The sequence below is a fragment of the Pleurodeles waltl genome, chromosome 2_2, assembly GCF_031143425.1.
Source record: "Pleurodeles waltl isolate 20211129_DDA chromosome 2_2, aPleWal1.hap1.20221129, whole genome shotgun sequence".
NCBI classification, from domain to species: domain Eukaryota; kingdom Metazoa; phylum Chordata; class Amphibia; order Caudata; family Salamandridae; genus Pleurodeles; species Pleurodeles waltl.
The window spans coordinates 1,162,664,584-1,162,689,623 of record NC_090439.1 but is presented as its reverse complement, the minus strand read 5'-3'; the positions used below and the strand labels follow the sequence as shown (position 1 = coordinate 1,162,689,623).

At 47.4% G+C, this 25,040-nt stretch overlaps 1 protein-coding gene across 1 annotated transcript in view; it reads right to left on the bottom strand.

Moving 5' to 3' along the window:
- LOC138283005 (riboflavin transporter 2-like) overlaps positions 1–25,040 on the bottom strand; it is a 156,040-nt gene that overhangs the window by 85,124 nt on the left and 45,876 nt on the right. Inside the window, exon 2 of the mRNA XM_069221116.1 lies at positions 14,584–15,666. Within this exon, the coding sequence (XP_069077217.1) occupies positions 14,584–15,587 (1,004 nt within the window). The 5' untranslated portion in view covers positions 15,588–15,666. The remainder of the gene's footprint in view (positions 1–14,583; positions 15,667–25,040) is intronic.

Genomic DNA, 25,040 nt, shown 5'->3' with positions numbered 1-25,040 from the left:
CAGCACATCAAGAGCTGCCTTAAGATGGAGAATCACAAAACAGCCTTGACAGCAAAGAGGACCAGGTCTTTCACCCACATAGCCGATCTTTACCACCCGAAGCTAAAGCAGTGGGCTGCAAGTGCCCTGATGTCCCAATACAGCACCAAAGCCCTGCCGGAGCCCACTCACGCAGACCATCTGTCCTGTCCTCAACATTGCCACCTAGATAAGACGCCTGCAGTTCTAGACACTGCTCCTGCAAGTGTCAGCAGGAGAGACAGAATACGGTCCTCAAAGAGCTATACCTTCTCCCCACTGGAGAGAAAAGAACCAAATAAAGGTATACTACCAGCCACAGTGCTACTCAGGCCCATGTGCAGAGAGCAGGTTATTGCAACTCTCCCCAAACGCTCTTGCACACATTACAGTCCCTGGTGCAGTGGGTGGAGTAACATTAGTCAGCTCACTCCTACTAAACAAATGGAGAGCATGAGGTGATACTCCCACCCCTACCCACACAGAAGGCACTAATCTTTGCACCCCCTCCGCTGTCTTGGGCAGAGACACATGCACAGCCATAAGTAGGCCCCCAGAAACAGGTGCACTAGTGCTGTTGTGGCTCGTCTTCCATTTCTAAGCACAGCTGTGCACTGCTGCATATTTCTGTCCACAGAACTGGAGTTCCACAAGGTCCCTGATGAGGGAACACATGTCCTGATACCACACGACTCATTCTGCATAGAAGTGGAGAGGATCAGCTCCTGTCTTGGCCATACAAAGAATGAGCCTAATACCAAGAGGTCTCACTGGTCTGACTACAAAGATATTCAAAAGCAGAGAAGCAACCCTGGATTGTTCACAAAGAAGGTGAAAGAAAAGAAACTGACACAACCAGAAGCTCCATTGGCCAAAAACAAAAGGGTGTTAACCGCCAGTTCAAGTTGGTGAACCGAATGACCGATCTTGCGCTGAAGAGCTGAAGAACCCTCACACCCGTGAACCAGAAGCCTGCCCTCGCACAAAGAAAAGAAGAACTTGATAGGGCCTATGATCCGGATGCATGATGCCAGAAGACCACTACCATAATCAACTTGTACCGCTGACTGTGTGTGCACCCAGAAACCTATGACAGGCAGGCCACCTATGCGCTGCAACAACACTTTGGAAAAGGCTCAGCGAGAGAACATGCATGTGCGAACAGTCTCTCTTCTTCACTTCCCAGAGCAACCGTTCAGACCCAACCATCAGCAGCCTCGCGAACCATGGCATACACGCCAAGAATTATCAACGTCTTGTACAGGCAGAAGATGCTCAGTACACGCAACTCACAGATGCACAGTTTATTAAATTGGATTATTATTTGGGGTGGGTGAGTGCCCACCTCAAGGGATAATTACAAGTCTTGTCAAGGTGAACCTTTAAAGTCACTAAATTAACCTGAGCTCTACCCCTGGCATCGATGGCAAAGAGTGGACGTACTTCACTTAGGACAATGTGTAAAGTATTTATGTAATGCCTAAAGAGTAATAAAGTCACACCAAGAAAATTAAAGCGCCCATGACAGTCAATTAGTCAGCTAATGTGTAGAACGACTCTGGGGTATCCCTTAACCAATGGGGTAAAAGTTCCAAACCCTAATGACTTTTAAGTATTTCCTACTTGCCTTCCTGCAAATATGCACAATATACCCTGTGTCCAGGTATTTTCAAGTTGGCGAAAGTCTTTGGCCACGCTAAACTTGGACTTGGAGTGTGGTGTGGCTATGTATAGTAATAATTAGTGTCATCCCATACGTAACACTAAAATCCATTTTGAAGCAGGAAATGCATCCACAACAAACCCGGAAAAGAAGTCTTTCTTTTCAAGTGCGCCAAAGAGTTACATGTGACCTAGTAGACGTGTCAAGCAGGACTTTACACTATGGTGTCAACAGACTGCCCATGAATTTTCCATTGAACTCACAGGAGTCACCTCTGCCCATTCAGGTCAGCCTATTCTGTGCTTGTAGGAGGAATTTCACACCTCTTACTGGGCTGGGCACAGGCTGGGAGTTGCTGGAGAGGTAATGCAAATTACCACCCAATAAGGTGAAGTAGGGAAAAGGTAATTTGTTTAAGAGTTACCTTTCCTTAGTATTTTAAAAATATGACTTTACCATTGAAATGGATTTTAATAGCAATTAAAAATAGTTGTTTAAATATTTTTATAGCTGGTCCCATTCTCAAGATACAGTATTAGTATTTTAATCTGTACACCGAAGTCACACATTTTATTACCTTGCACCTTGCCTTGTTGTCTACAGGGCATACATAGCGGTGACCTAATAATATTTTAAATGGAGCTACCTGCCAAAATGAGCTGTTTTGACAGGTCGCATTGCAGGTTTGCACTGCAGCTGTCAGGCTACACAGTCTGCCTGTAGCCATGTTTGCACTGCCACTGTAGGCATAATAGTTGCTATAGTCCACAAGTGACAATAAACTTCCAGGCCCTGGTTTCACTTTCTACACCACACCCTAGGGACCTACAGGCCAGTTAAATATAGCAATCAGAAATAAGCCACGTTAACCATGCTTAGAGGGGGAGCTCCTAGTTGAAAGGGGTAAAGTGCCCAGAGGTCTAAAACCAGCTGTTAGACCTCTCAGCCTTAGGGTGGTCTTCCCCCAAACGTTTTGCCTGCTTGCCTCATATTTTTGCTGATTCGTTTTGTTGGCCTTGGGACCCTGAGCACTTTACCAATGCTAACCAGTGCTAAAGTGCATATGCTTCTCCCCTAAACATGGCAACATTGGTATATACACTAGTGGCATATTTACTTTACTTGTAAGTCCTTTGTAAAGTGGTATACCATATACCCAGGGCCTGTAACTTAAATGCTTCTAGTGGACCTGCAGCACTGATTGTGCCACCCACTTAAACTTAAGTAGCACTTTAAACATGTGTCAGGCGTTTCACTGCAGAGCCCGTTTGTGCAGTTTTACTGCCACCTTGACTTAGCACTTAAAACCCCTTGCAAAGCCTTAAACTCCCCTTTTTATTACACATATGTCACCCCTAAGGTAGGCCCTAGGTAGCCCATAGGGCAGGGTGCTGTGTAGGTAAAAAGATAGTGTACTTTTAAATTTTGCATGTGCTGGTAGTGAACATTTTTCCACTACTGTGAGGCCTATTCCTGTCATAGGTTAACATTGGGAATGCCTTAATACATGTTTATGTTATAATTCCTGATTAGAAATGAGTATCCGTCTCATGTTTCCTATCTTTGGAATGGTAATGAAAAATCCTGTTTACTGGTAAAGTCAGATTTAACATTACTATTTTAGAAATGCCACTTTTAGTAAGTGAACAAACACAAATGATGGACGGAATGCGAAACCAATCAAACATTCACCCCCCAGTCAGAGATCTGGGTTTAATCCATCAATTCTTTTGCTCACCATGCCACCCCAGGTTGGACCAAGCCATATGCAAATCAGTCTTGACCCTGTTCCCCAGGGGAACAGTCCATCCCTAACTGCCAGGCCAGCTCCTTTCTGGACTGGAAACAAGCATCCTAGGGCCGGTTTTAGGATATCACCCTTCATCAGCCAGGCTTTTAGTAAGTGGGTATTTCTCTGTTGTTACAGCTCTGTGTGCCTGCAGCCTCTCTCCAATATACGTCTGGGGTGCATTCCCTGTAGAGAACCATAAACACAGGAAGGTTAGATGTGCTTGTCTGCATTTATCTGCATCTTGATGGCTCTTCCTGGGCAGGAAAGTCAGGAGGGGCTGACATTTACATCTAAATAGGCAATGTCTGGTCCCACACAAAGGGCTAATTGCCTCCTTCTAATAGGCTGGAGCCAGGACTGAGGAAGGAAGAATACTTATGCACTTCTTTGAATTCACCCCCTTCACATTTGTGTATAAGTGCTGAGTCTCTGACTCCAGCACATCACACACTTTTAGGCCTACAACTGGACTTTGATGGAAGAACTGCTCTGCTGCATCGGACTGTCTGCTGGACTGCTGACTTAGAAGGACCTCTTTTCTGCTGTGTTGCCCTGCTGCCTACTGCTCTCTGACCTTGCTAAGGGAGAGATGCACTCTGCCTTGCACCACAAAGTGATACCAAAGGACTTGTTGGCTTGGCTCCTGTTGCTAGAAACTCAGGGATATCAAAGTCTTTACCCCTGCTCCTGTTTCACTGTAAGTGGACCCAGATACCTGCACCAGCTAAATCGACGCATCTCCTGCCTGCTGAAAGAGGCAATCGATGCATCAACTCTGCTGCAGGAGTAAAAACCGACGCAACGCATTTGGGACCTGAGCAGTACCCCGGGAACCAATGCATTGACAGATGCATCCCCTGCCTGCTAGAAGTGTCACCCAGGGCATCAGCAATTGATGCAACACTGAAACTACCACATCGCCGACATTGCTGAAAGAAGATTGACGCATCCCTTCGACTGCATAAAGAAACCTGGCGCATCAGCTTCAGAATCAATGCATGACGGCTTCCATGCTCATCTTCAGAAACCAATGCATTGCCATCAACTTGATTGAAAAATCAACGCATCCCTTGACTGTGGAAATTACGTTGACACATCCACTGATGCATCGACCCAGCATCTCAAGTTTGCGACCAGGATCAATGTACTCTGCACTTCTCCAAGATTGGCCTAACTGCTCGACCAAGCTACCTTAAAAATTAGAGCATCAGGTGATTTAGTTTTTACCTCTGTAAACCAACGTGTGGTTGCCTGGACCCCCTGCTCAGTGTACCAAGCTTTGCACACTACCTAGAGGGCCAGCCTCCAACAAAACTGCACCACTGAAAAATGCCGGATTTAGACATGGCCCAGAGGAGAACCTTTGAAGCCTGTTGACAAGTTTCCAAGTCCCTCTGTCAGGCAGCACAGCAATAGAAAGCTTCATAATGGAATCCCACATGTTCCTGATACACTGTTTGAACTTTGGACTGCTCCGAGCCCCCAAATGATGGACCATCTCTGTATTCTACAGACTTGATCCTGTTGTGAAGTCATCAAGAGGTCCTGGAGTTCCATGCATTAGTGTTCGTGCCCTGACTTGCATCAGATTCAATTATGAAATGAAGACACGCTGTCCTGTTGCAGCTGGCATCATTGGTTCCGGTGTCTATTGCTGTTCTGTGGATTGGCTCACATTGGTATCCTTTTTGTTTCCATCCCTTTTCCACTGCTGGACTCTTAGACTTTCCTTTTGGGATTTGGGAGGAATTATGGGCTGGATTTAAGAAAAGTGTCGCTGTATGCAATGCAGCGCCACTTTTCTCGTGCCCCTTAGCTCCCCCCTTACACCACCATGTGTGCGCTGCATTTAACATATGGCACACCATGGCGGTAGTTAAGGAACTAGCGTCAAAATGTTTGATGCTAGTTTGGCACTTTGCAAAATTAGCACCAAAAATGTTGACGCTAATCCTGCAAAGCACATTGAGGCCCATTGAAAACAATGGGAGTCTCCTTTCAACGCCTGCTCTGTGCAGGCGTTAAAAATGCTGCTAAAATGGCACAAAGAAATCTTTTAGTTTTTTCAGCCTAAAGGGGAATGCCCTTCTTGTATACATTATGCCTGGCACAAGGGGTTACAAAGTGGCGCAACTTTGTAAATATGGCACAGGGAAAAGGCCATCTTAGAGCTGCCTTCAATCTGCTCCTTAGTGCCTTAACCCCTTCCCTGCCAAGGACGTAGTGGTTACGTCCGGTGGCGTGGCGCTGAGGCGCCACGGACGTAACCTCTACGTCTTGGTATAGGCACTCGGGGGAAGCGCCAGCGCTGGCGCTCCCCCCGAGGACCCCGCCAACCCCCCAGGGCAGGGCTGGAAGGGGAATCGCTTCCCCTTCCAATCCCGACCCGCCTCAACCCCCCCAGTGAATTCTGATTATGTCAGCACGCGATCGCTTGCTGACCTCATCAGAGGCCACCTCCCATTGCGTTGGAAGCATGTTTCCAGCGCGATGCGGAAGAGAAATGCTCAGCATTTGTCTTCCGCTCGGGAGGAGGAGGCAGTCAGAGGCATGAAAGGAAATGAAAGGTCTTTCCTTTCCTTTCATGTCTCTGCAAGCATTTCTGCTGCCCGATCGCGATGAGATGGGCAGCAGAAATGCCCACTAGACACCAGGGAATTTTTTGTGTGATACTTACTCATAAGGGGAGCGGCCCCTTGGGCAAGGGCCCCTCCCCAGGGGGCCAAAGTATTTGTAGGCCATTTATGCCCCCCCTGAGGGCAGATCGGCCTCATATAATTAGGCCGATCTGCCCCCAAAGGGGGCAGAAACCCCCTAGACACCAGGGATAATTCTTTTTTTTGTTTTAATTTTTTTATATGTGGGGAGCGATCCCTTAGGCAAGGGTCGCTCCCCTGGGGGGCAAATTGTATTTAGGCCATTTCTGCCCCCAAGGGGATCAGAAACCACTAGACACCAGGGATTTTAATTTTTTTGTGTCAATTTCACGCAAGAGGAGCGACCCCTTAGGCAAGGGTCGTTCCCCTGGGGGGCACATTTATTTTAGGCCATTTCTGCCCTCTTGGGGGCAGATCGGCCTATTTTTATTAGGCGGATCTGCCCCCGGGAGGGGCAGAAACCACTAGGCACCGGGGATTGGTGTGTGTGTATGTTTGTGTTTTGTGTGGGGGGGGCAGCCCCTTGGGCAAGAGTCACTCCCCATGGGGGCACATTACTGTTGGCCATATCTGCCCCCCTTGGGGGAAGATCGGCCTATTTATGGAAGCCCTGTCTGCCCCAAAGGGGGGCAAAAAGCCCACCAGAGACCAGGGAAGATTTTTTTTTCAAAATAAGAGGGTGGGGGTATGGCCATACCCTCACCCCCAAAAAATGGGGCAAAAGTTGTTCTGCCCACCAGTGGGCAGATGGGACAATTACCCCTTATCCACACCCGAATGGGCAGAAAGTCTACTAGATGACAGGGAATTAAAAAAAAAAATGTGGGGTGGTGGCTACCAACCAGTATGGGCCTGGTTATGCCCCCACCCCAACTGGAAGGGTAACAGTCTTTTAGCTCTCCCCCTCACACTAAAACATCTTATCCCACGGCAAGCAAGAGGACATTTGATTATTTTGGGTTTTGGTTTTACATTTGCACCATGAGAGCTTGGCTAACTCTCAAAATCGTCTCACTTGGAATGGCACTTTTTGGACTTTGGGACGCTGTCATGTACAAAAATCCACAAGACCTTAACACATCTGAAAACTAAATATCTGGGTGATTCCAGGGTGGTGTGCTTCACGTGCACCCGCACCATTTTCTTACCCAAAATGCCCTGCAAACCTCCAACTTTGCTGGAAATCACACATTTTTCCCTCATTTTTGTGATGGAACCTTCCGGAATCTGCAGAAATCCACAAAATTCCTACCACCCAGCATTGTCTCATCTATACCGATAACAATTCTGCTGCACTTGTCAGCCTAAAAATGTTTTTTTCAAACTGCCCTTTTGGACCCGCTTCTGTTCCCCCTCAATTTTGACATGTTTTTGGCTCTTCCCTGTCACAGGCACTTGGCCCACCTACACAAGTGAGGTATCATTTTTACCAGGAGACTGAGGGAAACGTTGGGTGGTAGGAAATTTGTCCCGGTGCGGTGATCCAACACAGAAATGTGGGAAAAATGTGATTTGTTTTAGCTAAATTTGAGGTTTGCTGAGGATTCTGGGTCAAAAAACATTGGGGGATCCACACAAGTCACACCTCCCTGGGCTCCCTCGGGTGTCTAGTTTTCAGAAATGTCTGCGTTTGGTAGGTTTCCCTAGATAGCTGCTGAACCCAGGACCAAAAACGCAAGTGCCCCCGCAAAAACAGGTAGTTTTGTATTTGATAATTTTGATGTGTCCAGATAGTGTTTTGGGGCATTTCCTTTCGTGGGCACTAGGCCTACCCACACAAGTGAGGTACTATTTTTATCGGGAGACTTGGGGAAATGCTGGGTGGAAGGAAATGTGTGGCTCCCCTCAAATTCCAGAACTTTCTGTCACCGAAATCAGAGGAAAAAGTGATTTTTTGGCCACATTTTGAGGTTTGCAAAGGATTCTGGGTAATAGAACCTGGTGAGAGCCCCACATGTCATCCCATCTTGGATTTCCCTAGGTGTCTAGTTTTCAAAAATGCGCAGATTTGGTAGGTTTCCCTTCGTGCAGGCTGAGCTAGAGGCCAAAACACATCAGATTTCAAAGTAAAAATGTGATGCGTCCATGTTGCGTTTCCTGTCACAAGCATTAGGCCTACCCACGCAAGTAGGATACCATTTTTATCGGGAGACTTAGGGGAACACAGAATAGCAAAACAAGTGTTATTGTCCCTTGTATTTCTTTACATTTTTTCCTTCCAAATGTAAGACAGTGTGTAAAAAAGACGTCTATTTGAGAAATTCCCTGTAAAACACATGCTAGTATGGGCACCCCGGAATTCAGAGATGTGCAAATAACCACTGCTTCTCAACACCTTATCTTGTACCCGTTTTTTGAAATACAAAGGTTTTCTTGATACCTATTTTTCACTCTTTATATTTCAGCAAATTAATTGCTGTATACCCGGTATAGAATGAAAACCCATTGCAAGGTGCAGCTCATTTATTGGCTCTGGGTACCTAGGGTTCTTGATGAACCTACAAGCCCTATATATCTCCACAACCAGAAGAGTCCAGCAGACGTAGCAGTTTATTGCTTTCAAAAATCTGACATTGCAGGAAAAAGTTACAGAGTAAAACGAGGAGAAAAATTGCTGTTTTTCTCACCTCAATTTCAATATTTTTTGGTTTCAGCTACTATTTTCTGTAGGAAACCCTTGTAGGATCTACACAAATTACCCCTTGCTGAATTCAGAATTTTGTCTACTATTCAGAAATGTTTCGCTTTCTGGGATCCAGCATTGGTTTCACACCCATTTCTGTCACTAACTGGAAGGAGGCTGAAAGCACAACAAATAATAAAAATGGGGTATGTCCAAGTAAAATGCCAAAATTATGCTGAAAACTGTGGTTTTCTGATTCAAGTCAGCCTGTTCCTGAAAGCTGGGACGATGGTGATTTTAGCACCACAAACCCTTTGTTGATGCAATTGTCAGGGACAAAACCACAAGCCTTCTTCTGCAGCCCTTATTTCCAATTTTCTTTTTTTTAAATGACATTTTTGCTATATTTTGGCTAATTTCTTGGTCTCCTTCGGGGGAACCCACAAGTCTGGGTACCTCTAGAATCCCTACGCTGTAGGAAAGAAAGGACACAAATTTGGCATGGGTAGCTTATGTGGACAATAAGTTATGAGGGCCTAAGCGCGAACTGCCCCAAACAGCCAAAACAATGCCTGGCACCTGAGTGGGAACAGGCCTGGCAGCGAAGGGGTTAAGGACACGTGGCAGTGCTGCCACCTCCCATAGGGCTGTCTCTTTAGTCACCACACCAAACCAACACAAGCATCACCAGTCAGATGACACTGCTAATATGAGGGAGCTGGGGGCATGTGCCCTTTCTCTAGACACCTACAATATCCTGACTCTGTGTCGCAATTTCAGTAGCATGCGGGCATAGGGACCATGACGTCACAGCTTCACTATCACTAAACCCCAGATCGCAGCTCAATATTGGGCAACTTGATCGAATACCTCAGGCGAGATAATCTTGTGAGGCGTAGGGGTGTGCTGGTCCAGAGTGTTGGGCTCACACCTCTGGCACACCTTGACCCTGCATAAACTTCCCGCCCCCTCCTCCCTGCACATCCTGGATAAACCCCTCCCCTAACCCTAAGTACTTCAGCAGTGTTCCGTGAACCAAAATCAGATGAGATGAGGCCCAGGGAAGGGAGATTAATATAAATTGTTGAAGGGGATTCAGTTTTGTTTTTGAGTCTGACATAGAAACAGCTTTAGGTTTCAACAGTCTCATGCTTTCCAAAAAAACAAATCATAATGTAAATACATAGATATATGCCTAGAGGCGCTTTCAGCCATCCCTCTTCATTCATTGCGCTGTTCAAATGTCATTCATAATTCATTTTACCCACAGCAGCCTGCAGCAAGGTGCAGTGATTTAACCCACTTATACAACAGGCTTGCTTCACTGTGACGACATTTTTCTCTTGCGCATGTGCACATCCACCTAAAAGGAAGTGCACTTCAGTGCCAGGATTAAGGGACCGCCTCCACTTTAATTTCTTCTTGAATTTCATGTGATTTGTACTTATTTTTGCAAAAGGTCATTGTTAACTTACTTTTCTTTCTTTTTTCAAACACATGCACACCACATACAAGCAAAGACATTTTCAGTTTTTTCATTTTACACTTTTAATGTCTATCGCATATATTTGAAAATAAATAACTAAAAACATCGGCGTGTCAAGTCCAGACAAATTGGCTTTGTCAATGGTTTCTAATTCTTGAAAGGCTGGTATGGTGGCTTGCCACTCGGCAAAGACTAAACCAGATTTAGTGCTTGCCACGAGTAAAAGAAGCACTCAGGGGCGGCTCCTCTGCTAAGGAGGAGGATCGTCTCCCCACTGCTTTCAGCAGAAGGGGAAGGAAATATAATATGGAAATAACAAAGCGTTATTGTAATTTTATGTTTCAGCTGAGCCAGGTTAGGGTGAGGCAGGCCTGGAGCGCGCTAGAGGGACGAATGGTTCGTGCACCATAAGTGAGCTTGTCTGTTTGGACAGTCTTGTTGGGATGGCCAAACAGACATGCGCACTTTGCATTTCTTCTCCCAGCCGTTTTGGCACAGCCGGGAAGAAAAAGTGCATAGGGTGCCTCTCCCTCTGTGAGCGCCGAACCAGGCTGCTCACACCATTCACAGCAGCGTCATGATTGGCTGAGGGGAATCTGGGAGCCTGTGCGCTTCCCGGACGAGGACAGAGGAAATTAACCCATCTCCATAGGAAAGACGTGTTTTTTTTTCTTTTATTTAATTTTTTATCCACCCCGCCACCACTGTTCAGTGGCAGCCGTTACTGGGAGCACTTGGTATAAGGAATATTGCTACACGAAGTCAGGGCATAAAGCCCCTCCCTGGCACGCCCCTCCCTTTTACTCTTATTTTATGACCCTCACCACACCGTTCCCTCATTTTTCGTCTCCCTCTTCATCCTAACCATGCCCTTATTTTGCCCTCTGTCACATCGCCTTCTCTTCTCTCACACATCCCTCTCTTGCAAGAATGGGCATCAATTCACCAAGGGGTAGCAAAGTGACATCACACGCTACTTGACCTTTAATCTTACTCATGCACACTCACTTATGCATACACAGACATTCACACATACACACACCCTCTCACATAAACACACTCTCACCTGCATCAAAATTATCATATATTTAAAATAATTTTTTGATTATCTCAGGTCCCAGGGAGGGCCGTATTCCAGCTAATGGCACTCCATTTTGTATTACACTAGTAATGAATGATATTCAATTATTCACTCTGAGTGTAATAAAAGAATGACAGAAAACAAGGAAAGCAGGTCCTCAATTAACATCTGTACGGACGAGCTGTCCCCTGTGTTCCTGGCACTGATTTTGCCACCTCTGAGGTAAAGGGTCACAAACATAGTGCCATGGGTCACTAGGGCCAAGCCAGGGTTCACAGTTGCGTGCCTGGTGACCCCTAAATGATGTCCATGCTTACAAGTCACAAGTCGAGGGTACACACGGGTAGACCACCGTCTACCCTCCCAAGTGATTGGCCCCACAGAAATATGCTGAACTTGTTCAGGTGTAATTTCCAGGCACCGGAACACATTCAGCAGCGCCTGCACATTGCAGGCCTCGAAAAATCTTATTTTTTTGTACTGGACCTGCAGGTCGAGTAATTTAAATAATCTACTCAACCTAACTGTAATGTACTTGACCAGTGAACGCATCTCAAATTGTGTGATCCAAGGCAAATAGTTTACAGAGTCTCACATATGATTGCCCCTTCAAATATGTGAGCTCAGTATTTCTGCAGTACAAAAAAACCTCTGTTGTTTAAGTAGACTAAAGTTTGCTGCATGTATCACAAGAATCTAGCCCACATATAGGGGACACATGTCCCATGACTTCTTTTAGTTTAATAACAACATTGCCAACAGGGCAGTAGTGTTTCTCAGTTTGTTTAAACACTCACTTTTAATAAATATATTACTAAACCATGATGTGGTAGCATATTGTCATCTACACAAGCAAAATTTCCAAGAAATGTCCAAAAACCATTCCATGAACGTGCAGCTTCACTTATAAAACTATATAGGGTTAACAATCTGTGAAAATTCGGTTTCAGAAACATATCCTTTGCATATCACCATATAAAGTATTCTGATTTGTTTTCGTCCTATTAAAATATTTTTTCATCAACAGAAATATAAAAATAGGGGCTTTCACAGCTACTGAAATATATTTTGAAATGTTTGCAAAGTTGACTTAGTCATTTAAATGTTGTGTGTTAGGAAAAACCTAAAACCCTATATCCTTTTATTTTACACTCTAAACAGCAAGTCACATAGTTCAGCTTACTAAGTCCTGGCACTCTGCAGTCAGAAGGAAAAATAATTTTAAGACTGGTTGACTTTTGATATCTGTCCGTGAACACAGAGAAAATGTGACATAAGAACAAGATTTAAAGGCATCTTTTATTGCCCCTCCACTTTTCAACTGAACAAAACACCTGTTCTTTGTCAACTAGCCAGAAGGGGTGAGTAAGTCCTAAAAATAGCTTGACCTGATCAAATAAGACTCGCCATAGCAAGTGGCCGAGTAGATTTTTCAAGCCCTGCATTGTCTGCTTTGGTTCCTCGCATCAACATGCAGACGGGGGTGGGGGAATTATCAAATTCCAGCTGGGCCATAACAAAGGCCGAAGTTAAGGGGCTATTAGGCCTCCTTTTGTTGCAGTATCCTGGCTAAGAGTTATCAGGAGCCTCACACCTAGATGCAATGGAGGGGTAATAAAAGGTACACGATTCTCACTTCACAGGTACTTAAGATAGACACTCTTTTGACTTTGTTCAGTCCCTTCATATAAGAAGGATGCATGCGCTGTAGGAATGTCATGTATGTTGGTCTGCCGCAGTATTTTACACAAATAATTTAAATACCACTATTTTCTTTTATAGTGCTACTCATCCTAATGTAGGGTGTCAGAGTGGTTTACAACACACAGACACACTATACATTGACAATTGTGTAAATCAATGTGCAGGATGTATTACACAAGAAAGTAACAGTTTATGAACTGCAAGTCACAAAAGGATCTTTTTGTTAAAAGCAGTAACCCACTTCATCTGTTTACATAAAATAAAAAAACTGTCATTTGCATGTTACATGATGTGCTTTGTATGAGACATAGTAACACTCTGTGCTACTTTGACTCAAAACTAAGACTAAATAAAACACAGATCTCTCCAGCAAATTTGTTAACCTTCAGAGTTATCTTAACATTAATATTAGTCCTTAAGATTTATTTGGCACACAAAATCTCTGCAGCAGGTGCCTTAACCCCATAAGGTATTTTAAAATGCAAACTTTGCAACCAATTAAGCAGAACAGATTTCCTGCCATGTTTCTCCTGTTTCCAATCTCTTTGTGGCAGGTTTTAAAAAGTGAATGTATAAATAGAGGCCCAGATTTTGCGTCACCTTTTATGGCACATCCTCAATGCAAAATCGAATTTGTTAAATATTGTAATGCCTCAAATGTACTTCTGATAGACCTGCTAAACACATCTGTGAGGTCTTAGGATCTGCTTTCACATCTTGTGATGTCACTTCCTGTGATACCACGGGCGCTGTCACATGCCGTGATGTCACACACAATGATGTCATACACTGTGATGTCATGTGCCATGATGTCACTTGCACAAAGCCTAACTTGGTTAGTAGCCCCACTTCCTTTTTTACGACTTGTGCCCTGATCCCGTATCTTTCCCTCTCGCCTCACCTCCCTAGTATGGTCTCACTTCACCCCTCACGTATCTGGTTCTCTCATCTTGTCCTGCTCTGTTCCTCTCAGATATACTCTCACATTGCCCTCTCAGCTATTCCCTCACAGATAATCCCTCATCATGCCTTCTCAGTTATACCCTCACAATTCCATCTCAGTTATACACTCACCATGCGCTCTCACTTATACCCTCACATTGCCCTCTCAGATATTCCCTCACCATGCCCGCTCAGTTACACCCTCACATTGCCCTCTCAATTATACTCTCACCATGCCCATTCAGTTGTACCGTCACCATGCCCTCGCAGTCATACTCTCACATTGCCCTCTCAGTTATACCCTCACCATGCCCTCCCAGTTATACTCTCACATTGCCCTCTCAGCTACACCCTCACCATGCCCACTCAGTTATATCCTCAACATGTCCTCTCCGCCATACTCTCACATTGCCCTCTCAGCTATACCCTCACCAGGCCCTCTCAGTTATACCCTCACCATGCCCTCTAAGTTCGACCCTAACATTGTCCTCTCAATTATACCCTCACCATGCCCACTCAATTATACCCTCGCCAGGCCCCCTCCTATATGGCCTTTCTCACAAGCTCCCTTCCTTGATGCTCAGATGCTCCCTTCACACTCTATTTTACCTTCTTACCTGTTTGGTAGGAACATGGCCACAAAGCAGGCCAGAGGATTTGCCAAGGCAGCCAGGGTGGCGGAGAGGTGGTACGCGGAGCTCCCATATGGCAGGCAGGAGTAGGACTGCACCGAGGGCAGGACAGCGTTGGTGAGGGCGTTGGCCCATGCCAGCAGGATGAAGATGTAGATGACCTGGGGCCACGTGTACGTCCCAGCCCCGAAGGAACTCTTGCCCAGCCCTTTGATGCCCTCCACAGGGCTGATCATTGGTCGAACCTCCACGATTTTCACTCCGGATGAATCTTCTCTGCCGTTGACCTGGAGTCTCACCTTGGCGCGCTCCCGCCGCACCACTGGCAGATGGTTGAGCAGAAAGAAGGCGACAAGGCACGTGGCCATCATACAGCCAAGGAACAAGAAAAAGACCTGGACTGAAAACCTGGCAGGTTGGTACCAGGCCTGGAGTTTGTGTCCTTCACTTCCATTGGACGTGGTGATGGTTAATACTTGACTCGCATTGACGCAGTGGACAACGCCTGCCCCCTGTGCTAGGGCCACCAGACCAGGAACGAGGCCACTGAGCCCCTCACCAATGAAGTATGTGGTCAGGTAGTGGGACTTCAGCCGCATCATGAAGGGCAGGAATGTCACTGAGGAGGTGCAGTCCACCACGGACAGGAAGAACATGAGCACTAGCAGGGCGGTACTGCGGGGGGCTCCCGCCACCACCGTGGTCTCCCTCCAGAAGAAGGCCAGCAGCATGCAGGCCAAGACCCCAATGCAGATGATACTGTAGATAACCCCAACCTCGTTGAGGCGGCCTGGCCAGAAACGGTGCACCAAAGTCACAATGAGAGGCCCAACGTTGGCCAACTGGATGAGGATGGTGAGGTACGAGGGCAAGTACCAACCTTCTGGGATCTGATGCACAATTAAGGGCAGCTCCACCCACATCCCGTTGATGGCCACCCAGGAGCCCATGCCAAGGAGGCAAGCCAGCATGTGCACGACCAGCGCCATGCTTGGACTCACTCACTGGAGCTGTCACAAATCACTTCCTGGCAGAAGGCACCTGCAGTCCTGTGAACATCAGCTGCACCTGCAATGAAGCAAGAAACAGGACTTGAACAACAGCAAATTAGAGGACCAAGCTCAGCTCTACAGCCCACCCACAAAGAATCTAGGATGTCACAACAAAACAAAGTGGAACTAAGTGTGCAACTGAGAGGTGTTGGGCACAATAAAAACGTCTTGTAAATCTAATAGCAGCAGGAATCTGGCACCGGTGTCATTGATACTGGGATTGGAGGGCTCTTAAAGGCCTTGGGTATCTGCTCTGCATGGTGGTGGTAGGGCTGTTACTAGTATTCAGACCCCGGATACCTGTTCTGCGTGGTGGGAGGGAGGGCTGTTACTTGTACTCAGGCCCTGGGTATTTGCGCCGCGTGGTGGGAGGGAAGGCTGTTACTTGTACTCAGGCCCTGGGTATTTGCTCCGCGTGGTGGGATGGAGAGGTTTCTTGTACTCAGACCCTGGGTATCCGCTTCTCGTGGTGGCAGGGAGGGCTGTTACTTGTACTCACGCCCTGGGTATCCGCTCTGAGTAGTGGAAGGAAGGGCTGTTACTTCTACTCACGCCCTGGTTATCCGCTCCGCGTGTAAGGACTGTTACTTGTACTCAGACCCTGTATCCGCTCCAGGTTAGATGGAGGGGTTTCTTGTACTCAAACCCTGGGTATCCGCTCCGCGTGGTGGCAGGGAGGGCTGTTACTTGTACTCACGCTCTGGGTATCCGCTCCGCCTGGAGGACTGTTACTTGCCCTTGGTATCCGCTCCCCGTGGTGGGATGGAAGGGTTTCTTGTACTCAGACCCTGGGTATCCGCTCCACGTGGTGGGATGGAGGGGTTTCTTGTACTCAGACCCTGGGTATCCACTCCGCGTGGTGGGAGGAAGAGCTGTTACTTGTACTCAGGCCCTGGGTTTTCGCTCTGCGTGGTGGGAGGGCTGTTACTTGTACTCAGGCCCTGGGTATTCGCTCCGCGTGGTTTGAGGGAGGGCTGTTACTTGTACTCAGGCCCTAGGTATCCACTCAGAGTGGTGGGAGGGAGGGCTGTTACTTGTACTCAGGCCCTGGGTATTCGCTCCGCGTGGTGGGAGGGAGGGCTGTTACTTGTAATCAGCCCCTGGGTATTTGCTCCACGTGGTGGGAGGGAGGGCTGTTATTTGTACTCACGCCCTGGGTATCTGCTCCGCGTGAAGGACTGTTACTTGTACTCAGGCCCCGGGTATCCGCTCCGCATGGTGGGATGGAGGGTTTCTTGTACTCAGACCCTGGGTATCCGCTCCGCCTGGTGGCAGGGAGGGCTGTTACTTGTACTCACGCTCTGGGTATCCACTCCGCGTGGAGGACTGTTACTTGTACTCAGACCCTGGGTATCCGCTCCAGGTGGGATGGAGGGGTTTCTTGTACTCAGACCCTGGGTACCCACTCCGCGTGGTGGCAGGGAGGGCTGTTACTTGTACTCACCCCCTGGGTATCCGCTCCGCGTGGAGGACTGTTCCTTGTACTCAGGCCCTGGGTATCCGCTCTGCGTGGTGGGCTGGAGGGGTTTCTTGTACTCAGACCCTGGGTATCCGCTCCACGTGGTGGGATGGAGGGGTTTCTTGTACTCAGACCCTGGGTATCCGCTCCACGTGGTGGGATGGAGGGGTTTCTTGTACTCAGACCCTGGGTACCCGCTCCGCGTGGTGGCAGGGAGGGCTGTTACTTGTACTCACGCCCTGGGTATCCGCTCCGCGTGGAGGACTGTTCCTTGTACTTAGGCCCTGGGTATCCGCTCCGCGTGGTGGGCTGGAGGGGTTTCTTGTACTCAGACCCTGGGTATCCGCTCCACGTGGTGGGATGGAGGGGTTTCTTGTACTCAGACCCTGGGTATCCGCTCCACGTGGTGGGATGGAGGGGTTTCTTGTACTCAGACCCTGGGTATCTGCTCCGCGTGGTGGAGGGAGGGTTGTTACTTGTACTTAGTCCCTGGGTATCCATTCCACGTGTGGGAGGGAGGGCAGATACTCTGAAAGATATTTATTTTGTGTAGAGCTCCAAATAGACTCTCTGACGTCACCTAAAAGGGCGGTCACAAGTTCTCCAGCCTGTAAGACCAGTCTGCAGCTTTCAGATTACTGAGTGTGTTCCCTCTGTTGTTTTAGCTCACAAGTGTCAAACTGCTCAAACCAAGGTTTTGCAGTGTCCTTTTCCAAATTTAGCAGGAAAGGGTTTGTTGAGTGGGGTTGCAGGACTGCCTGTCCATAAGGTGTTAATAAAGCGGCAAAGTGCTTTAGTGCAAGGTAGGCACAGGATTCCAGATTAAAAGAATGGACTCATAATTTAAACATTGGGGACAAGACAGAGTTGATTCCCAAAATGTGTTAATTTGTAGAAGATCTGTCTGGATAGGTAATCATTTACTCACAGCATCTTAAAACACAAAAATAGGTTGCTGTAGCACCACGACTCCTCGAGAACCTTTAACCTGTTACTGTGGGGGGAGTTGGCATAACCTGCGCAGGGTACTGGCCTTTTGGACTAATAGCTAACCACGAAAACACACATCATCACATGCTTGGCCTTCCTAACACGTTTATCACCACGCCTGAATTATTTCACATCTCATGTGACCACACAACCCTCATTTTAGGCCGGAGTTGTGCAACTCATGGCAATGAGGCTTAGATTCATACCAGAGCGTCGGGATGATTACAGACTTTACACATTTTTCTATGTAGGTTCCTTGTACACAGCACGATTGTTGGCTACAAAAGGCTCCTACAGGGCAACTAGAAGAGGCAAGGAGCACTGGCATAGCCAATGGGTCTCGCCTGTCACACATGTGCTTCGGCTTAATGGTTTTGCCAATGTTTTTGTTTTACCAGATGGTTGCTGTGCTTGACACGCACGGGATGCCATCTTGGAATGTGTTTTAGAACGGTTTAGATAAAACAATACATGATGGTGGCCATCTTGAAATGCTTTTTCTTTTGGGCCACACCAATAAAACACAATTACTACAGTGAAAATCTCTGATTATTTAAGAACTTCCCTTGCAATAGTACAACACTTTAACTACTGAAATGGGAGATGGGTCAGTGTATGAGCGATTGTGTGAGGACTGAGAGAGTGAGTGTCTGAGTGTGACTTGAGAGAGAGCAATTAACTGTTCTGGTGACTCTGGTATTTAAGTGCCAGGGTGAGCGTATAAGTAACTTTGGGCCTGGTTTAGAGTTTGGCCGATGGGTAACTCCATCACAAACGTGACGAATATCCCGTCCGCCGATATATATTTCCACTATATCCTATGGATCCTATAATACATCCAATGGGATATGCGTCACGTTTGACGGAGTATTCCCTCCGCCAAGACCTAAATCAGGCCCTAAGTATTTAAGTGTATCGGTCATTCAGTATGTAAGAGAATACGCGAGTAAATGAGTGTCTGAGCAAATGTATAAGTGAGTAAGTGTGAGCTGGTGGATGAATGTTCAAATTAGTTTCCTAGTGTGTGGGTGAGTATGGGATGTAAAGTGTATTTTTTGTAACACCAACACAGCTACTGTACAGTCTTGAACCTTTGGTGATGTGACTATATGATCAGAGGCAGACAATGTGGTCCTGTGTGATAGGTTATCATTTCATCGATCTCCCTGTCTCGACATATTTTATCATTATAGGTTAGCAGGTCCATGAACCATTTTACGAAAGGTACAGATCCCTGCTGTGAAGCAGCAAACATTTGAAAATGAGCATGCATGTGCGGAAACCTAAGTGTCAGGAGTTTAAATGTCGATCACGCTGCCTAGGAAAAGATTACATCTGGGAACTACCTGAAGCAACCAGTCTTTTACAAACTCTTCCTGAGCGGTAAACAGAAGCCCTGGATTTATGTCCTAAAAGTTCAAGGTTCAATAACTTTGCAGATGTTTTGTTAAAAATTCACAAAAAGCGCGAGGTTCCTCCATTTTTCAGTTTAATTTCCTCTGAGGTACTGCAATACCTCTTTAAAAAGACACAGCATGAACAGGTTATTTGCACAACTCTGATACGCTGTACTTACAGCATCCAACCATTCATCCTTCCCATGTTTCTTTTGATGTATCAGGCATGTACACACGAGAGTAATCTAGTGATTCAGAGAAGATGGAGGGCCCTGCACTCAGCTCTACATGAACCCTGGCTTGAGAATGTTATCCCACATGTAGCGTCTGCATGTCCCACCGAGGAGCTACACTATATGATGATATAGGAACTGAGGGGTATAGCGCTTTACTGCGAACACAAGAACTGCATTCACATCCACTGTCAAGAATAACTCAGAAGTCCTCACACCCAGGGATATGATCTACTGCGCGATGCCCTGAAAGAGCAACTGGTAATTTACAGATCTCACTCTATTAAACATGTGAGGGACATTGTAGTGCACACGAGGAACACACGTTTGAGGTGAAAACACAAGAGCCTGAGGTACAGGAGGGCTCATGTATGCGAATCAGGGACTTCCAAGCACTGTTGGGGTTTTGTACTTGAATGCAACACCTCTGTCATCTCTGTAAACCCCAACACACCCTGAAGAGTTTACTATGACACACTTCAAAGAGCACACAATAACCTGTACAAACACAAGTCCGCCACCTCACACACACCCACTAATGAAATGTGTGTGACAGAGAGAGAGAGACTGAGGGAGAAACTTAGGGCCTGATTTAGGTCTTGGCGGAGGGAATAATCTGTCACAAACCTGACGGATATCCCCGTCCGCCGTGTTACGATCCCTTTCTGTCCTATGGATATTGTAATATGGCGGAAGGGATAGCCGTCACATTTGTGACGGAGTATTCCCTCCGCCAAGACCTAAATCAGGCACTTAGGCCCTCATTATGATCTCGGTGGTCCAAACAGTGGACCGCCGAGATCACCGCCGCGGCAGGACCGCCAGTACTGGCGGCCCTATGACCGCTATATAATGACGGTCTACTCCACTCTAATCTATCCCACTCCAAACTACTCCACTCCAATCTACCCGCACCACTCTACCCAATGTACCCCACTCCAATCTGCTCCACTCCAATGTACCCCACTCCAATCTGCTCCACTCCAATCTACCCCACTCCAATCTACCCGACTCAACTCCAATCTACCCCACTCCAACCTACTCTACTCTAATCTACCCCACTACAATCTACCCCACTCCAATCTACTCCGCACCACTGTACCCCAATCCACTGCACTCCATTCTACTCAATCTACCCCACTCCAATCCAATCTACCCCACTCCAATCTACTCCACTCCAATCTACCCCACTTAATTCCAATCTACTCCACTCCAATCTACCCCACTACAATCTGCTCCACTCCAACCTACCCCACTCCAATCTACTTCCCTACAATCCATCCCATTACAACCTACTCCACTACAACCTACCCAACTCTAATCTACCCTACTCCAATCTACCCCACTCCAATCGACCCGCACCACTCTACCCCAATCCACTGCACTCCACTCTACCCAATGTACCCCACTCCAATCAGCTCCACTCCAATGTACCCCACTCCAATCTGCTCCACTCCAATGTATCCCACTCCAAACTACTCCACTCCAATCTACCCGCACCACTCTACCCAATGTACCCCACTCCAATCTACTCCACTCCAATGTACCCCACTCCAATCTGCTCCACTCCAATCTACCCCACTCCAATCTGCTCCACTCCAATCTACCCCACTCCAATCTACCCGACTCAACTCCAATCTACCCCACTCCAACCTACTCTACTCTAATCTACCCCACTACAATCTACCCCACTCCAATCTACTCCGCACCACTGTACCCCAATCCACTGCACTCCATTCTACCCAATCTACCCCACTCCAATCTACCCCACTCCAATCTATCCCATTCAATTCCAATCTGCCCCACTCTAATCTACTCCACTCCAATCTACCCCACTCCAATCCAATCTACCCCACTCCAATCTACCCCACTTAATTCCAATCTACTCCACTCCAATCTACCCCACTACAATCTGCTCCACTCCAACCTACCCCACTCCAATCTACTTCCCTAAAATCCATCCCATTACAACCTACTCCACTACAACCTACCCAACTCTAATCTACCCTACTCCAATCTACCCCACTCCAATCTACCCGCACCACTCTACCCCTGTCCACTGCACTCCAGTCTACTCAATCTACCCCACTCCAATCTATCCCACTCATATCCAATCTACCCCACTCCAATCTACTCCACTCCAATCTACCCCGCACCACTCTACCCCACTACAATCTATACCACTCAACTCCAATCTACCCCACTTCAATCTACCCCGCACAACTCTACCTCAATCCACTGCGCTCCCCTCTACCCAATCTGCCCCACTCCAATCTACTCCACTCCAGTCTACCATACTCCAATCTATCCCACTCAACTCCAACCTACCCCACTCCAATCTGCCCCACTCCAATCTACCTAACTCCAATCTACTCCACTCCAACCTACCCCACTCCAATCTACCCCACGCCCATCTACCCCACTCAACTCCAATCTACCCCACTCCAATCTAGTCCACTACAATCTACCCCACTACAATCTACCCCACTCCACTCCCATCTACCTTACTCCCATCTACCCCTCTCCAATCTACCCCATTCAACTCCAATCTACCCCACTACAATCTACCCTACTCCAATCTACTCCACTCCAATCTACTCCACTCCAACCTACCCCAATCCAATCTACCCTACTCTAATCTACCCCACTCCACTCCAGTCTACCCACTCCAATCTACCCCACTTCAATTTACCCCACTCCAATCTACCCCACTCCATTCTACCTACCTCACACCAATCAACTCCATTCCAACCTTCTCCAATCCCATCTACTCCACTCCAACCTACCACACTAAATCTACCCCACTCAAATCTACCCCACTCAAATCTACCCCACTCCAACCTACCCCACTCGACTCCATTTCAATCCACCCCACTCCAATATACCCCAAACCACCCCACTCCAAACTATCCCACTTCACTCCAATCTACCCCAATCCACCCCACTCCAAATTATTCCACTGCACTCTAATCTACCCCACTCCAATCTACTGTACTCCACTCCAATCTACCCCACTCCAATCTACCGTACTCCACTCTAATCTACCACACTCCAATCTACTGTACTCCACTCCAATCTACCCCACTCCAATCTACCCCCACTCAACTCTAATCTACTCCAGTCCAATCTACCACACTCCAATCTACTCCACTCCCATCTACCCCACTCCCATCTACCCAACTCCAATCTTCTCCACTCCAATCTTCCCCCACTCAACTCTAATCTACTCCAGTCCAATCTACCCCACTCCAATCTACTCCACTAACATCTACCCCACTCCAATCTACTCCAGTCCAGTCTACTCCACTCCCATCTTCTCCACTCCCATCTATCACACTCCGATGTACTCCACTCCAACCTACCCTCACTTCAATCTACTTCACTCCAATCTACTCCACTCCCACCTACCCTACTCCAATCCACCCCACTGCACTCCCAGCTACCCCACTCCGATCTACTTTACTCCCATCTACCCCACTGCAATCTTCCCCAGTCCAATCTACTCCACTCCAGTCTACCTCATTCCAATCTATCCCACTCCAATCAACCCCACTCAAATCTACTGCAATCCGCCCCACTCCCAACTGTCCTACTTCTCTCCAATCTACCCTACCACAATCCACCCATTCTATTCCTCTCCAATCTACTCACTCCACCCTAATCGACTCTGCTCCACTCCACTCCCCTTCACTTCAATCTACTCAACTCCAGTCCAACCTACCCCAATGCACTGCACTCCACTCTACCCCAATCCACTGCACTCCACTCTACCCAATCTACCCCACTCCAATCTACCCTACTCCACTCCAATCTACCCCGCACCACTCTAGTCCAATCCACTGCACTCCACTGTACTCAATTTACCCTACTCAACTCCAATTTACCCCACTTCAATCTACCCCAATCCACCCCACTGCAAACTGTCCCACTTCACTCCAATCTACCCTACCACAATCCACCCATTCTATCCCTCTCCAATCTACTCACTCCACCCTAATCTACCCTTCTCCACTCTAATTCCCTTCACTCCAGTCTACCCCACTCCAGTCAACCTACCCCAATCCACTGCACGCCACTCTACCCAATCTACCCCAATACAATCTACCTTACTCCACTCCAATCTACTCTGCACTACTCTACCCCAATCCAACTGCACTCCGCTCTACCAGTCTACCCCACTCCATTCTATCCTACTCAACTCCAATCTACCCCACTGCATTCTACTCCAATCCACCCCACCCCACACTAACCCACTTCACTGCAATCGAACCCACTCAAATCTATTCCACTCCAATCTACCCCACTCTAATCTACTCCACTCCAAATGACCCCACCCCAATCTACCCCACCCCAATCTACCCCCCTCCAATCTACTCCACTTCAATCTACCCTATTCAACTCCAATCTACCCCACTCCAATCTACCCCACTTCAATCTGCTCCAATCCAATCTACTCCACTCCAATCTACTCCACTCCAACCGACCCCACTCCAACCTACTCCTCTCCAATCTACCCTACTCAACTCCAATCTACCCCCACTTCAATCTACCCCAATCCAAGCCACTCCAAAATGTCCCACTTCTCTCGAATCTACCCTAACACAATCCACCCATTCTATCCATCTCCAATCTACTCACTCCACCCTAACTGACCCCACTCCATTCTACTCCCCTTCACTTCAATCGACCGCATTCCAGTCCAACCTACCCCAATGCACTGCACTCCATTCTACCCCAATGCACTGCACTCCACTCCACCCTAATCCACTACACTCCACTCTACCCAATCTACCCCACTCCAATTTACTCCACTCAACTCCAGTCTACCCTACTCCACTCCAAAATACCCCGCAACACTCTACCCTGATGCACTGCACTCCACTCCACCCAATCTATCTCACTCCAATCTACCCTACTCAACTCCATTCTACCCACACTTCAATCTACCCCAATCCACCCCACTGCAAACTGTCCCACTTCACTCCAATCTACCCTACCACAATCCACCCATTCTATCCCTCGCAAATCTACTCACTCCACCCTAATCTACCCTTCTCCACTCTACTCCCCTTCACTCCAATCTACTCCACTCCAGTCAACCTACCCAATCCACTGCACTTCCCTCTACCCAATTTACCCCACTACAATCTACCCTACTCCACTGCAATCTACCCTGTACCACTCTACCCCAATCTAGCTGCACTCCACTCTACCAATCTACCCAACTCTATTCTACTCTACTCGACGCCAATCTACCCCAATCCACCCCACTCCAAACTATCCCACTTCACTCCAATCTACCCCCCTTCAA